The 14,150-nt window shown below is 46.8% G+C and overlaps 3 protein-coding genes across 3 annotated transcripts; 2 read left to right on the forward strand and 1 right to left on the reverse strand.

Moving 5' to 3' along the window:
• Positions 1–5,375: 5,375 nt before the first annotated feature.
• On the forward strand, positions 5,376–6,387 carry PG985_005867 (uncharacterized protein; the record flags this gene model as incomplete). The annotated part of the gene is made up of 2 exons (XM_066825636.1): positions 5,376–5,555; positions 5,716–6,387. The coding sequence occupies 2 exons, from the start codon at positions 5,376–5,378 to the stop codon at positions 6,385–6,387; spliced, it is 852 nt and encodes a 283-aa protein (XP_066688796.1).
• A 2,671-nt stretch (positions 6,388–9,058) lies between these two features.
• Positions 9,059–9,416, reverse strand: PG985_005868 (uncharacterized protein; the record flags this gene model as incomplete). Its single annotated transcript, XM_066825637.1, has 2 exons — positions 9,059–9,191; positions 9,247–9,416. 2 exons carry the CDS (start codon positions 9,414–9,416, stop codon positions 9,059–9,061), a joined length of 303 nt encoding a protein of 100 aa, XP_066688797.1.
• Positions 9,417–11,476: 2,060 nt separating this feature from the next.
• Positions 11,477–12,061, forward strand: PG985_005869 (uncharacterized protein; the record flags this gene model as incomplete). Its single annotated transcript, XM_066825638.1, has 1 exon — positions 11,477–12,061. The coding sequence occupies one exon, from the start codon at positions 11,477–11,479 to the stop codon at positions 12,059–12,061; it is 585 nt and encodes a 194-aa protein (XP_066688798.1).
• Between the last annotated feature and the right edge of the window lie 2,089 nt (positions 12,062–14,150).

The following is a 14,150-nucleotide window of genomic DNA, read 5'->3' on the forward strand; positions in this document are numbered from 1 at the left end:
TCGATGGGGTTATGGAATACCGGGGGACGATGCCCGTATTGATCCACATGTAAGGAATAATACGCGCCGGTCGATTCTGTGGGTGGACCATATTCACTCGCGCTGAAGTAGTTCATGTATTCTGCTGACGTTGGTTCCCTCCACATCAAGATGTCATTCTGGTCCATGACGAAGATGGGACTTGGCGGGTGTTTGCTGCAGGCTTTTATAGTTAGAATGAGTTCTTTTGGTGAAATTGATGGGTGTTGGCGAACTAAACTGACTGGTGGTATTAATAAGGTGTTGTCAAATGAGTTACAACGCAAGGAATGAATGGAGCTTGGGTTTCATGAATAGCCCGTCCGCTCAACGGCTTACGTTCTGGTTTATCAAGAAACTGTTATCTACTAAAACATATATGCCATATACCGCTCTGGTCCGTCCATCTTCCCTCCTCCAAGGTTTATCACAGTGTCAATGCGTGGGCATCAGGGATTCGGAGAGCTGGCGAGCAACCGCCGGATCGCCCGAGATTGTAACCTCTGCGGCATCTTACGCCACCGGCCAAGTAAGAGGGGAGTCGTACCGGCCAAACTCTGCACTTCTGCTAGCTGGACCTTTTGCGCCCTATGGGCATGTAATGTAACCCTAGAGAAGAAGGGTTGGCCGATAACATTACTTTGCAGAGAATTAAACCGAAAGATATATCTTAGGAAGCTCTCGGGTGGGGAGTAGGGTACCATTCGTACCCTTGCCGAATATAAGCCTACTCTCTCGCCATTGTTTAATATGCACCCCTACCCGAGCTACATAGGACATTCTGCTCCGATTCCACCCACGATCTGGCGCTGCACGTCTCATCGGGGACTTGTGATAAGGTGATATGATAGGATGCGATGTGATCGAAGTGACGTAAAGTAATAGTGAGTAAGACTTCTTTATTTTTAGTTTTAAACTTTTATTTCCATCTATCCGTAGTAATTAGTTATCTCGTCTTATCCTGTCTCTTATGTATTAAATAGTAAATATATAATCATTAGCTTTAAACGTTAAGTTATGTAATTATTTCTAAGGGTTTAGCAATTATTCGACACTTATCGCTTATTTACGATAATTAATAGCTTGCGACTTATCGTAAAAATCGAACTAGGCCTTTGTTATCGGACCCGTATATCGTTTATGTCTTTATGTCTCCTCTACTTACTAGGATGTTTTAAGCTTTAATATTACACCTAGTGGGCCTAAATCGGATTAGTTATTTAAGTGGAATTGCCGCTTATTAGTAACTAGTTAACATATCGACCGCAGCGTAACAGGGTTTTATTAATTAATACGGGGCCTATGTTAAACAAATAGGAAGAAGAAAAACTATATATAATTCGATACTTTCGAGGGGCATATAGCCTAGTGCTAAGAGTTTATAGGTTTAGCTTAGAACCGTAACTTTTACTTTCCTTAAATAAGTATATCGTACTACCTATAATTAGTTGGTTCCACGTTTTGGTTAAGAATCGTCCCGCCGGAGTTTATAGGGGGACGCCTAATAATAAGCGAGGTGTAGTGTAGTAGGTAACGATGAAAGAGTAATAAGCGGGTAATATATAGTGTGCAGGCCGTGCGAGTCCTAAGGGGATTAATAATTGTCTAGTAAAGATTATACACATCGCTAATTAACTTACTAACGATTTAAAAAAATATGCTGCTCGCGTAGCAAATTAGGATAACTAGGGCTTAGTTATAACTTAAGAATAAGTTAAATCCTTTCGAGAATATAGATCCTACTAATAACTGATATTATAAGAGAAGCACACCCTTTCGGGAATTACTTAAATGCGTTCAACTATATATTAACCCGTTATGCCGAAACTATAAATCTTAAAAGCTGCTTGTTAATCTAATTCTATAATTATAGCGTCTCCGAGCGTCTCTTTTAATTCGTGCCGAACCTAATGTGTTTACGGCGCATATACTTTTCTGCTGCTTTATTTTACAGCATGCGAATTCCTTACCACACACCTACCGGGTTATATAGTAATTAAGGTTCGATGGGAAATTACTTAGTAGCTATCGAAAGATTTAAATTAACCTAAGAAGTGCCATCGACTGGTTAACCCCGATTTAGGAGGGAAACTCGATAAGAGATATACTAAACATAGTACCTCGCGGGTAAAACGTAGCTTACGGTACCCATATATAGGTGTGTACCGAGTGCTAGGGAGGGGACGCTAAGCGCTGCGGATTAGTGCTTTAATGCAAAGCTTTAGGGCGATGCATGGAGCTATTGGACGACGTGCGGAACTAATTTTCCTCCCCGCCACTTCTCTAGTATGCTTCCGTGCTTCCTCCTCCCCACTATTTCTACCTCCCCCTTATTATGTAACATTTAATAGAGCAGAGGATTCGAGTTTTAGCCGACGATTAGTGATGGTGGGGTTTAGTTATTTTGTTTCACTATTTATAGTACTATTAACTATAGATAAGCGAACCGCGATTAAGAGAAGAATAAATAGGTTTACCCTTAGTATAATTTTTACAACAGCAGCCCCTCCTACTACACTGTTTCCGGGGCATGTATATATAGCTCTTCGCGCTATATATAAGGTGCCCGATTATTTAGCTGTATATACAAAGCGGTTTACGAGGATAATCGGCAGCTAATTTATTAAAAGCCTTAAGCATTAACTTTTAATAGCTGTTAATAATAATTATATAGTAATAGTATAACGTAGCTTTTTAAACTACGATAGTGTATAGTTTAGTTTATCTCTTTAAGTATTATTAATAAGCCTTTGCTTATTTTAATCGGATGTGTAAATATAAAGCTATTATATTATAATCTTTAGGGGGCTAAGCGCACCGATTATAAGCCGTTTTATTAAGGGATGTAGTAGAAGCTCGCTAAGCTTTATTATAATATCCATGTAACTCGATAATGCACACTATTAACTATATATTCGTAGTTTAAATATAATTAGCACGAAAGTAGCGGTTAAGCTTACCGATAGTTAATATAAGTATAATAGATATATATAGCGACTAGCTACTTTTTAAACACCTTATAATAAGATACCTTTATAAGGTGGCATAGTTAAATCGGAGGGAGAAATAGCTTTATAGTGTTAGCTAATTAGTATAAACGCTCGTGAGATCTCGAAGCTAATCACGCTATAATTAAACGAATAATGAAAGAAAATTACATTTTAATAATAACTCGCTGCTAGATATATTTAACTTACCTAATGTTAAATAATCCGCCTAACGTAATAACTATTCGGCTGTCGAGATTATACATCTTTTATTTAGGCTTAACGATAATATAAAGGGCAAACTATATATATAAGGCTATGTTTATAACTAAATATATTCTCGAATCTTATAGAATAAAGAAACCCGAATCTAATTCTATGATTAATAAAACACTTAGCTAATAAGAACGATTAGTGTCTTTTAAAATAAGAATAAAGTATACTAAAGATAGTGGTTTATTTTTTAAAATAGCTTATGTGCGCACTACGAGCCGCAAAGTTAAAGTGATGCTCTTAGCACACAATAAGCCTTTAATTATTACACTTTAACTGTAGCTACGATTAGTTAAGTCCCACTAGCTCCACTCTTATTTAGCCTATTTAGCTTAACTCGACGAGGAAAGCTCCGCACATTCTCGAAACCGGACTAAAAGCTCCATTGAACAAACGAAGGTTTTTACTAGAGCCGAACGTCCTAGCTCTAGACGCTACTGTCTGTGATAGGCAACTAGGCAGCGCTAGTTGCTCAACGGCCCAATCGAAGATGGCCACGGGAAAAGACGAAGCTTTACCCCGCCAACACTTTTATCCTACTCTAGAATGCGACTATCATACTAGAATGCGATCATCATACTAGAATGCGATCATCATACATACACCTGACTTGTTTCTGCCTGATAGGTCGAAACCCGCCCATTCTTTGAGGAAAGCCCAATCCCCTTCAAAAAAGAAAGTAACATCGGCTTGTGTTGCGCTAGAAATACGGACCAGGACCAGTCTCTGAATGGGAAATGGATTTGGAATACGCTGCTTTGGAAGGGTTCGGTCCGCAGGACACCTAGGATGGAATTGAATTGTACTGAGATGATAATGAACCTCTTCCATGGCGGAAATACTTGATACCTCCATTTCTTAGATGAGGCACAACGTGTCTGATATCATTTCTGGCCGCATACCGATTCAAATAAGAAGTCAATTACTACATCTTTACTTGCTAAGGAGCCAGCCGTGAAGAACTCCAAGCGTTTTCCTTGCCACAAAGTCGATGTCCACCTGAGATTAGGCCAGCCAAGACGACTTGGCCACTGAAGGCCTCTCGTTGAGTCACAAGGCGGGCCGGTCAAACGAATTGCCGCACACGTGAGCGAGAATGAACATTTCGAGATGACCTTCTCCTTTCCCGACGTAGATGGCTCCCTTTGCCTATAATGCCTATAAGAACAAACATATCTAAGAGCTGCATCGACGGTACGGGCACATCTGGTAAGTCCGGCGTTTCAGGTAGTGTTTTTGCCCGGGTTGAGCTGAGTTCGGGATTCTTGTTATGCCCTTGTAACGGCGACTTTTAAGATGCTTCTCGCGGATTTGGACCGATGGTTACGTTGACAGAAGCTTTTTATATTCCCTGCCAAAACTGATCGGATGAGGACGTGGGCCAGCTCCATTATCGTAGCTCATCTCGAGATGCGGCATGTGTGTATTGCATCGGGCTTAGTGGAGAGTATTACCTTATACGGACTGAATTGTGGAGCAAGCAAAGAAAAGAGTTAAAGTGTTATCTCGACGTTCCCCATTCTGGGAAGCTGATTGTACACTAATAATAGCGATCGAGGCGCCGTCAATGTAGCAGCGCTGCTGTCCAAGCACTAAACGCTAACGTGAGCCTCAAAAGAGCGAGTGGAGCTTGTTAAATCATTCAAACTAGCGTCTAGGTTCCCTCTAGTCTTTCATGCCATTGCCACAAGTGTAGATCCGGTGCTTGTACTTGACAAACTCATTTTAGACCTAACAGTGACAGCACGCATTATTTAGCAAACTTAATGGAGCGAATTATACTTCTGTCTGTCTAGGTAATGTCTCTTGAACACGTTCCTCATCAGCTATAACCAGCTAGCATCATCACCCAAACCCGTGATCAGTGGAAAGCACAAGGTTACAATAGGAAGAGTGGGAGGCAAGAGGGAATGATTATTATGTATCATGCCATGTGTGTACTTTGGATGTTTCCCGATTGAGCTTAGCTAGCTCCCGTGCGGGGCATGGTGGATATGACGTATTGGTCGACACCACTAACATGTGCGCAGTGTCCGACGGCCTTTTTTGCTTCGCAAACTATCACTAAAATAAAGAACTGTCCAGAACGAAACAACAATGGAATCTATTCACAACGCATCGTGGGCGGCACCTTTTCCCTCTTGCAGTTCTATTGCGGATTTCAGCGGGCTGGACCTGCCAGATATCTTCAACGAGCAAGCTTGGGCTAAGACTAATCAATACGCAGCGCGTTTTATACCCTCAGCAGCACTAGCTAACCACTACACGTTACCTGAGGTGAGCTTTTCCTATGAACTGAAGCTACTGGGCCGTGCCGTACTTTCTCGGTTGCCGAAGGCCGATAATTTCAATCCACCAAGCTCAATCCAACGACTTAGGACGACGAGCGGAAATAGCCAAGCTAGGATTCTCGATATCCTAACTGACCAATGCGCAGGGAACAATCCATCCCGTCTTCCTTTCCGATGGCGGTCTTCTCTTTAATCCACAATGCGGCCAGGATCAACATGATATGGTACTATGGCCACAATATGTCCACCCTGCCGATGCACACAAATCAACGACACAACCCTTGCCTAGAATGAGCTACGATACATGCTCTTCCTCACGACAGACCACGATTCTCACAAGTGCAGAAGATCGTACAATCCAACTTTCGGGGCCCCAGCCGCTTCCCACTATTGGAAGATCCTGCCAGCCACGACGGCGAGCACAACCTAAACGAACACCAGTCTCCGTTCTCTCTTCTACCGATCCTTTATCAACTCCAAATAACCACCGATTGTGTTCGGCCCCACGAGAAGTTCTACAAGCAGAAAATTTGCGCTGGCAAGCGCAAGATGAGGCACATGAGTACGGCACCCCCAATCAAGATTGCACGCAACTCCAACCCAGCTTTCGCACATCATTTACTTTGCGTACACACAAGATGGAGGAGAGGCTTATGCGGCGACGCAAAAGGGCGGCTAAGGTGCCCGCCGATGTTCTGTTGAAGCGTGCTTTGGATGGGCTCCAAGCATTGGAGAAACAACTGCAGTGCACGACGCAGGCGCAAAAAAGGCTTGTTCAAGCGACCTTGTGTCAATGGAAGCAAGCCGGGCGGCTGTGACACGACACGTGAGAAGCGAAACGCAAACTTGGTTCACGAGAATCGAGTCGTGCTACCGATACAGGAGGAACAGTTCACAAGCGACACGCTCATGAAATGCTGATGGCATAATGAGCTCGACTTTGGTGAAGGTAACCTAGCCCGGGCACTTCCTGACCTGGTTCCAGAACCATTTTTGGCTCGGCTTCTAGTTACCGCGATTTGACAAGAATAAATTCTTGCGCAGGTTGGAGATTGGGGGTTGACACTAGTGACGCGGGATGCTCGACGCTAATGACGGTACGTCTAGAAGACTTAGCCCGCCAGTCGCGCTAGTATGCCATAATTACTCAGTAGGGACCAACCGGTCTCAGCAGGGGAAACGGCCCATGTGAACTTCAAGCTCTTGCCGTATGCAGCAGAAAGAGAGTACTGCATGCCGCTGGATGATTCTAGGGAGTTGCGGGATCGGCATTAGATCGAAAACGGTACGATAACAAACAGAGTGGTTAGGATGACTTTCAGAGTCTACAGTCACGCGAACCAAATGTTAGTTTCGGTCTCCCAAAGTCCCTTTTCTGCACACTACTCGGTAGAATCTGGAGGGACCAGGACAGGAAAGTGCCTCCGTATGAGCCGGCAAGTGCGCCACGGCCGAGAATGGGCACGAGAGTACCGGTGCCTGTTTGTGGCCCCATCCGTCCGAGTCATCGTTTTGCGCGGCGGCGCCATCAGCAACTCTCTACATCCTGAGTCCTGCATTTCTGTTCTTGTAATTAAAATTGAACGCTTTGCAGATTATATTTTCGCGTTCTTTTAGTGTCAGACTATGAAAGGTAAAGTGGTCCAAGATTTTGGGTAGAGGGCTCATGCAGCGCCTCACTATTGAGCGTCCTTCACTACATACAAGGAGGTATCGCCAATCAACGACGATATATACAAAGCGGAGTGGTGATCCTGAAAGCTCGCCAACAACCTGCTGACCTATACAACATCTCCTACAGACGAAAGCGGATACAACCCTTCCTCAACGCCAAATTGCGACACAACAATACCGGCAACCCCATCCCAGTTCCTTTATTATCAGCTTTGGTGACAATACTTTCATCCCGCTCTTCGAAGCGGCACCGACCATGTAGCTGTGGCAGGATCGGGAGATGCACGGCAGACCCACCACCCTCCAGTCACCCATGCTCACCTACAACATGGCCAACCTAACGTCACTGTTACATGGCAGTTGTATCACATTTACCTTTATCTGGGAATATTACGGTTTCTGGTCGCGTGCCATAACGCGACATCCCCTCTTGCTCACGATATGTGTCAACGCCGCAAATTTTCACAGGTTGAGGAGTGTGGTCATCAGTATGATGGCATTCAGCAATCCACTAGTGAAAGGAGGACCTGAGTTCCATCTAATTTACCTCGATTTTTCCAGCCCAGTACCGTCGCTCTCCTCAACATCTATAGACATCGAATATCAATCATCTTCGCTTTCCTAACGACACGGCCACTAAAATGCCTTCTTCAACTGGAAACACCAACCCTGGTAACTTTACCAACCGGTACGTTTACTTTGTCTCAAGAAACCCGTATTCAAACATCCGCTAATACCCGTGGGCCGGTGTGCATGCCAGCAGGTTCTGCGTGTGACAATAGATCTGGACCAAGCCTGTAAACAACCAAACCAACAGGTCACATGTGAATTTGTTGATGCTGGCTGATACAATCCCTGATTTGACGGGCCGAATTAGCTGGGTCGTTGTTTTGATATGATTGGTTGGATATGGTTGACACTTCAGGGCTATCGTGGGTCTTGCCGGCGCCCCTGGATTTGTCGCCCCTGGATTTGTCGCCTAGAATAGGTCGCAGTTTCCCTTCCGCTACCCATCTGGTGACGCGGGTGGCCTGCTCATTATAGCTCATTCGTTGTAATGACTCACTTTCCAGCCGCTCTGCGGCTGAGACGGCAACCGGGTCGGCCTTCCCATCCAGCAGGATCCCTGCCTACAGCCAGGATCGAAGCGCCATGACTGACCGATAATGAGAATATCGAGGCTGTTCTGTAACGGTCGAGCAGCATGCCGGCGGCCAAGAATAAGCGCTCGCACTCCGCCGATATGGGCCGGATGGTAAGCGTATCTAGCGCCGTCTGCGAAAGTCTCGGGTATTTGCTTCTTCTGGCGCGCCAATAAGCGATGGGATCGGGAACGTACTGACCAACCGGATCAGGTCTTCAGCTATCCAGGTTTATATCTCGTCAACCTTGATGTCCAACGCCCGGTCGCCCTGCGGCTGACCCTGCTGTAGAAACCCGCCTACCTCATTGATGCGGCGCGCAGCTTGGGATGGTTCAAAGCCGGTTGGCGTTGGGGCAGATGGGATAAGATCGGGGGGACAGGATCGATCTTGCATTCCCTCTCCCAGTGTGTTTTCACGATGGTCTTGGAGTTGCTAGACAGTCGGGGTGACAGTCCCAGAAGTGCGAAAACTTTACCCGTCCGTAGGTAGGATGGATAGCAAGTGATGCGGAATAAAAATAGATATCGTCAAGTCGGTTGTGATAGTCGTTCACCTTATCCCAGGCGGCGTTGGCGCCCACTTCGAACTGGATGGGATCAGGGATTCCATCAGCAATGCGTCTGGTATCCTCCAACTGCTTCAGTGAGAACTCGTATGATAGTAGAACATCTTAGACGTTACCATATGACCCACGGAGACCGGTATCGCGGCGTCTGACTTGCCCATCGCCCTCCAGATCCTTGAGTACACTCTCAAACGAAGTCAGTATCGTTTCAAGACGCCCTAGCGCAACCCAGTCGTTGCTAGATACCCAGTTATCGTCATTCAGGCATATCGGGATGGTTGGCTGCCGCTGACCTGACCACATCCTCAATACCTATGATGAGGCCTTGTCCAAATATGCGGAAACCCGATTCCCTCGAGACCAGGTCGATGTCCTCACCAATTCCCGTGTCACAGAAGTTCAGAGGGACAAGATCGGCTTTACACAAAAAGGAGAGAGCGGTGATATCGTCTCCGGTGGTCATCTTCAATTGGGCTTATAAGCAAAGTAGTCGGCCAAAGATGTGCAACCAGCGCTGCCTAATTGCCTACCACAGTAGCGCCTGAAGCTAGGACGTCCTGCACTAGTAGGAACCTCCTTCATTCACCCATCTGAATTGCGGAGAAATTGTCTTAGAGAACTCGTTTTCAATCTAACGAGGTATAGGGTGCGAATTGACGCCGTGCACGTCGGAATTGGAGGTGTATGGAAACGATGCTACCATGGTAAAAAAAATGTAGAGGAAAAGTGCAGCTTAAATGCTTGACATCCAACCCCACCATGTGATCTTACAATATTAATTACATTAGGCCAGTCCTATTTCCCTCATGCCACGTCTGTGACTGCCTAACTCAACCGTAGACTCCACACAAATGGGGAGTTTAGCCGTCGTGCTCAGGTATGGGTCATGATTCTCTTCCAATTCATACATAGTTTGGGCCTTGACATGGATCTTCAGGGCTCCGGTTCAGTGAAAGGCTAACACTCATCTTGCCTTGAGAAGTACTTCTAGTTAGGTCTCCTACCCACGGCCTCGAATGCCCATATGTTGTGATAAGCGTACCACTCTGACGTCTAACATGTCTGCGAATAGGAAAACGTCCCTGAGGAGAGGAAATATCTTTCTCGAGCTTTATTGTACATTGGTATGTACTTTTGAAAGCTCCCAGTAGATTCACTACGTTAGATGAAGCTTGGTGCCCAGCACTCCTGAGTCTATTGTCCAGGTTCCATTATAGGTAGTACTTATCCCTAATGGTAATATCCTGGTGGCGCGGGAACCCGGCTATTGCCCCATGCCGTACGGGAGCGCCAGGCACAGTACGAGAAGTTGGGCTCGCCGAAGGCACATCATTCTTTGCAGAAGGAAAAAGGAAAGAAGATTATGGAATGGAGAGATGGAAGATAAGAGGTTCGCTCTTACACACGTTGGGCTTGCCGCTATGCGGGAGTGTGTGATGTAGTTTCGACATGGCTTGTTCGTGCCTTGAATGTACTATTACTATGACGTGAATAACTGCAGTGTTGACTAAACCCGAAAGTAATGCTGTGAGTATGAACTGAACCGTTTAGTCGATAGCTCCTGATATATTCTGTCTGTCAAAGGATCGCCACCTTTCGAAATATATACATTGATGTGCGCCTTACAAATCGTACCAGCTGAAGACCGCGGGTGGCTGTTAATCAATCAACACATCCGATGTCTGGAAGCACGGAAAAAGCATCGTCACCACTGCGACTCAATTACTGTGGTCCTGTGGTCAATTACTGTGGGCGTGAGGCGTTCTTTCGGGAATTACCATGACGATTGCACCCTGTTGATTTCCTATATGTCCCGAGCGTTACCCTCCTTTCGGAGATCTTCTCCTCCATGGACGGCTATCGTACGACAAGTTGTGATGATGATGCGGGTTAGTATGGTCAATTTACATCATACTACTCATAGTACGCATGTTTTGGTCCGGCCGCTCGGAGAGGATATCCTTAAATTGAATCCTTGAATTGGAGGGCCAGTAACAGAGAAGAGTAGCCCTCTACGTATATGTTCAAGACATTATATGCCCAGCCTCCTGCATAGAATTGAGAGAAATTGTGAAAATCTTGTGTTAACCTGACTCGGAAACAGTTGACCTAACAATGTCGTCATACACATGCACACCATCTGCCGCACCAAGATTCCCCAGTGCATCCGAAAGAATAGAAAACTCGACAGAGTTCCGCCCTTCAATTGAGTTTGGGTTGGAATGGAATTGGCTTTCTCAGTTAGTTAGCCGGGATACTCTGAAAGGCAAAACGGATAGCCCACCGGGCCTACGAATCATACACAACAATTCAATTTGCTGGTAGTGTAAAAACCAAAGCCATCGTACGACCGGGTCATAACTCAGTTGCAGTCCAGTGACTCGCATTTCGCAATCAGGAAGGCACCGAAAACCCCTTCAGGTTCTTCTAGATCCCACGGCAACACTGCACAGAGACTCTGTGGCACAAATCCAGAGGTACAAAAAGACGAAAAAGAAGAAAAATCCTAGAAGGTGCGAAACAATGGCTCCCTTAACCAACCTGCCGCTGGCGTGGACGCGAACGCGGACGCTCCCGTCGACCCTGACCCACGCACTACATCTGCGGCAAGCGATGGCGACGGCTACTGTCGTAACCGACATCGGCAACGACTCGGGCGGCAACAACTTGTCAGGCGGCGCCATAGCCGGCATTGTCATCGGGTCCATCGCGGGGTTTTTACTGATTCTGTGGATCATCCGCTCATGCACAAACCTGGGCAAGCCAGACATCTGGGGCAGCACCTTCGGTGCGCAAGACGAGCCTCCAGTCACCAGCACCTACCCAGGCCACCCATACCCCCATGAGATGCACCGCTCGAGCTCGCGCCATAGACATGGTCATCATCGTGGCCATCGTCACCATAACTATAGTCATAATAACGGCCGCAGCCCGCGCCACAAATCCACCGAGGTCAGTAACGTTACGACTATCCGTCCCGCCTACTACGGGAGTAGCAGCCGCAGTCGCGGCCGTAGCCCCACGACGCCGCCGCCTGTGCCTTACTATCCCCAAGATGCTCGGGAGGTGAGGAGACAGTCGCGGCGGGCACCGAAAAGACACTACTGAGAGGGGTTTACGAGGGGATGATGCGATGAAGAAGATGGCTGGTTACGTTGGGTCTTCGATCTTGTTTTCCTATTGCGTTTTCTTTGGTATCATCTTATACCCGCATTGCTTCAAGCGGTCTGCAGTTGTCAGCATATTGTAAATAGCTCTGTCGTCGTCAATGCCATATCACCATTCTCCTGGGAGTCGGTGGGATGCTTGTGACGAAGGAGGAACCCATGCCGGTAGAGACCAAGGGGAAAGATCCAGTGGGCTGTCTTCTTTTGGATTTTGCCTTTGGTTTTTCTCCAGGTCTTGTAGGGGCGACCGCCTGGAACCCATAGTAGTCAAGCTACATCGAAGGCGCAGATAGCGCGCTAGCAATGGCGTTGATAGTCCCAGCGTTCCATGGTGTTGGCAGCATCATCCATCATCACCTTGATATAGATGCTAATATTAACATACATGCCATATACGAAATTACTGATGCTTTTGCAGTCTTAGCATCATACGGTGAGGAGCTCGTCCACATCTATGCCGGGGTAGGAAGTGAGCTAATTGACTGACCTGCTGATGAGTGTGCATTGGCAGATGAGACTGGTGTTCAAACCCGTTGCATGCATGCACTGAGGGCAAAGAATGAGAAGACAAAGATCCGAGAGTAATGAATAAGGCAACTGAAATTCGTGACAACTTCCTGGTGTTATCTACAATTTAGATCTATTCTGCTTTAAATACGGCAGCCCGAAACTCTCATCAATCATGCCACTTCCTTCCTGTCTTCCTAACTCTTCAAACGCTAGCCAGCTGCAAACAGCTCCCGGGTCACGATGAGTCTACTCTACGACCTGCGCTTCGCTGCAGGTCCCGAAACTGCCTCGGTGTGAGCCGGCAAGTGCGCCACTGACCAACAATGGAGCCCGACAGTACTGGCGCTCATTTGTGTCCCCATTCGCCCCAAGTCTGCTGCGCGACATGTGTTGGGTCGCGTCCAGCTGCCATGGCAGACGCTGACTTCCAGAAAAACCCACTGTTCCTGGCATGACAGGTAGAGATGACACCGACGTAGAGAAGAAGATACGAGTGTTGGCTCCCTTTTGTATAGCCAATCGGAGATTGAGGTTCATCACTAGCAAGAAAGGTTTCCTATGTTCCCTAACTGCGTTACAATGGGCTTGCAAGTGGAGCTGACCCGAAATTCAGCAAGTAGAACCGGCGGGGTAGCTAAATTACCTAAAACGGACAGACCCCGCCAACCAACTGGAGCAGTCCAGATCAGCGTCCACTTCCCGTGTCCCAGCGCCAGATGCTTGTCTACGTCGCAGCTGCCGACTACATTGGGATGCTCAATGTTTCGAATTATCTTCGAGAACTCATCCGAACCTATGTTACTTCCGCATCGTGCGGAGCTTAAATCGAGTTTGGGAGCGGTTGGAATGCGTGTCATCGGCGAAACGCATTTCTACCGTTACCGAGAGCATTTGGCTATTCCCTGGATACGGCAAACACCCGTTCTCAGACTCCGCTGGCAAACAGCATGCGAAAGGCGGCCGAGAAGCAGGAAAACGTTGCAAGAATCATATATATCTTCAATACATGATCTGATACGGTGTCTCGGCCATGTATGGGGTATTATTCGTTGTAAAAACAAGCTCGCCTGCAGCCGCACTCCAATCCTTCGTCAGCCCTTGGATTCGGCAACGGTAACGTAGGTCGGGGATATCGATATCAAATCAGAATCGCTGGGGCGAGGACAGCGTTGAGTGCAGCGACGCATGCGGCTCGTGTTTCTCGACGGTGCGTCACGGATGACTTTGGTCTTCCTTACTGTTACCAACCCGAGGCTGGCGTAGAAGGCATTCAGAGCGAAGAAGAAAGGCAATGCCGTGATGCATTTGACTGGGATAAAGAGCAAGTTTTCCAAAAGAGATGTGGTAATGGGGTGCGTGTGCTTGTTGCTTGCCACGCCGAAACCCAAGGACTTGAAATTTCCGGGCATGGCCTAGTTTAGTGGTTAACGAGTCGGCTCCACTAGAACAAGTGCGAGGATATGGAAATAGAAGCCGGTCACCGAGCGGTGCCAATAGCTTCGGAATTATGTGGCACTTCT

Source organism: Apiospora marii (assembly GCF_038362585.1).
Source record: "Apiospora marii strain CBS 49790 chromosome Unknown utg000003l_segment0_segment0, whole genome shotgun sequence".
Classification (NCBI taxonomy): Eukaryota; Fungi; Ascomycota; class Sordariomycetes; order Amphisphaeriales; family Apiosporaceae; genus Apiospora; species Apiospora marii.